Source organism: Sceloporus occidentalis, unplaced genomic scaffold (assembly GCF_023333645.1).
Source record: "Sceloporus occidentalis isolate IW3139 unplaced genomic scaffold, rSceOcc1.0.p SCAF_204, whole genome shotgun sequence".
In the NCBI taxonomy this organism is placed as follows: Eukaryota; Metazoa; Chordata; class Lepidosauria; order Squamata; family Phrynosomatidae; genus Sceloporus; species Sceloporus occidentalis.
Window position 1 is genome coordinate 1111840 of NW_028317184.1, and position 2530 is coordinate 1114369.

The 2530-nt window shown below is 35.3% G+C and overlaps 1 protein-coding gene across 1 annotated transcript; it reads left to right on the forward strand.

The window, feature by feature from the left end:
* The first annotated feature begins 578 nt into the window (after positions 1–578).
* On the forward strand, positions 579–1343 carry LOC149278013 (olfactory receptor 5V1-like). The gene has a single exon (XM_089502509.1). The coding sequence runs from the start codon at positions 579–581 to the stop codon at positions 1341–1343; it is 765 nt and encodes a 254-aa protein (XP_089358635.1).
* Positions 1344–2530: the final 1187 nt, after the last annotated feature.

Consider the following 2530-nt stretch of genomic DNA (forward strand, 5'->3'; position numbering starts at 1 on the left):
ATAACCTAATAACACTTATAGTTGTTCCCTAATATTCATAGGATTTTGCAAAACATTTCCCTGCATATGTACTGCATGGCTACTGCCCAAACTTTTAAAGTTACTGTCTGTGTATATTTATGTCAGTATACACATCTGCTTCATATTACTGTAGTTGTGTATGTAGATTACATACAACATGAATTCTGTTATATGGATTTTTTCCTTTTTTCGCAGGTCATCTTCAAGGACGTATATTACAGATGCCTTTTTATTAATTTAAATACAGATATTTGAACTTACTACTATTAAATCAATGCACAACATTCGGTGAAGACATTACATTATTACATTATTCAATTATCAATTGACATAGCTAACACAAAATGGGTGTTTTCCTACATGAGAATTCAATAAGAAACATCAAAAGTAAAAACCAATCAACCAGGATTACTGAATTCTTACTGCTGGGGCTAACAGACAACAGTACAATTCAGATGATCCTATTTGTGTTCTTCTTGGTGGTTTATTTAATCACAGTACTAGGAAACTGTTTAATGATTATCACAATTACCCTTTCCTCCACCCTTCACTCTCCTATGTACTTCTTCCTACGTATTCTCTCTGTTGTTGACATATGTTATACCACTTCCACTGTGCCAAAACTGCTGATGGACTTTTTATCAGAAGTGAAACGAATATCTTTTATGGGATGTGTGGCACAACTGTATTCATTTATATCTTTTGGGGGTATTGAATGTATTCTTCTTGCTGTCATGGCAGGTGACCGTTATGTGGCCATTTGTGTGCCCTTGCGTTACACAGAAATAATGAGTTGGAAATTATGTATGTTGCTAGTATCAATATGCTGGGTTATTGGCCTTCTTAATTCCCTTGCTCACACTATTTTCACATTCCGATTGCCCTTCTGCAAATCTCATTCTATCAATCATTTCTTCTGTGACATTCCACCTCTCCTTGCTCTATCCTGTGCTGATACTACTGCTAATGAAGTTGTAGTATATACTGCAGGGGGCTCAGTAATTGTCGGGTCTTTTTTAATGACCCTCATATCATATATCTTCATAGTCACAACAATTGTAAAGATTAAGACAGTGTCAGGAAGACTTAAAGCCTTCTCCACTTGTGCTTCTCACTTAACAGTGGTTATACTTTACTTTGGAACGATTGTTTTTACTTACATTCGCCCAACATCTACATATTCCCTTGACCAAGACAGGGTGGTTCCTGTTCTTTATGGAATTATGACCCCCATGTTGAATCCTGTAATATACAGCTTTAGGAATAAGGAGGTTCAAGGATCCATACAGAAGATATTTCGAAAGAATTCTGTTATCTGCTAAAATGACATGCACATAACTTATTTATATCATTTCGATCAATAATCTGTATTAATACTCATATAGAAATAAAAAGTGCCGTATAAGAGATAAAAACTGCAAAATTACAAACATTTATAAAATATGCATTGTGACAAATTTAAATGTAGGAAAGTTTCTATTTTTTCACAGAGAAAATAATTAAAATCATGTAATACAATTTAAAAGTTGTAAACATTTGTGCATTTGCATGTTTTTACTACATAACTATTACATGGCATTACGATATTTGTGTTTAAAAAACCTTTCACCATACCTCTTGTTCAACATAATATCTTTTGGCATTTTCAATGTTTAGCAGTTAAAAAGGTTACAAAAAAAGAAATTCAGTTGGAGCAGAGTAGCTATATGGGGGGATTAATTACCATCTCAATAGAATAGACATGTAAGTAAATATATTAGTTACATTTAAAACTGCCAAACAATGTTAAAAAAGTGCTAAAATGATTGAAAATTGCTGAGTGCATGCTTAATACTCACTCTGCAGACACGTGTCTATGGGGTGCGGTGGGTTGGGGATTGGCAGCTTCAGGCCCAGAGGGCAGGTTAAGCCAGACAGCCCTTTCCCCTTGCACTAGCAGCAGGGGCGTAACTAGATGCCTCAGGGCCCGGGTGCGAGAATCTGTTAAGGGCCCCCTCACCCCCCCCCAAAAAAACCATGATTTTTACCCAACAATTTTTTTTCAACTAATTCAACAAATTCAATTTACATATTGAATCATATCTGTAAAAAAATCTAAGAAAAAGGGGCGCATGTACAAAGGGCATAATCCAGGGGTGTCCAAGTTTTTTCTGCAGTGGGCCACTTCATCAGAATTGTATACGTTCGCGGGCCGCACTCATTTTTCACTGTGACAAAAAATATGGCCTTTAATAAAATATGCAGATTAAAATAAAGTAAAATGACACAAAACCTTTACTCTTCCTCTCACTGATTTCTGGGCCTTGAAAGTTTTGCGACTACAAATTCAGGATTCCCTAGATTTATTCTAGGGATGAACTAAAATGAAAATTCTGGACCAAAACATTCAGGGTTCACTTAGCCAAAACCGAAAATGACCCCCACCTTTAAAAATAATAATAAAAACTCACATGTTTAATAAAAGTAGGTAACACACAATTGGATAAAATTAGCAATATGACTTGGCATG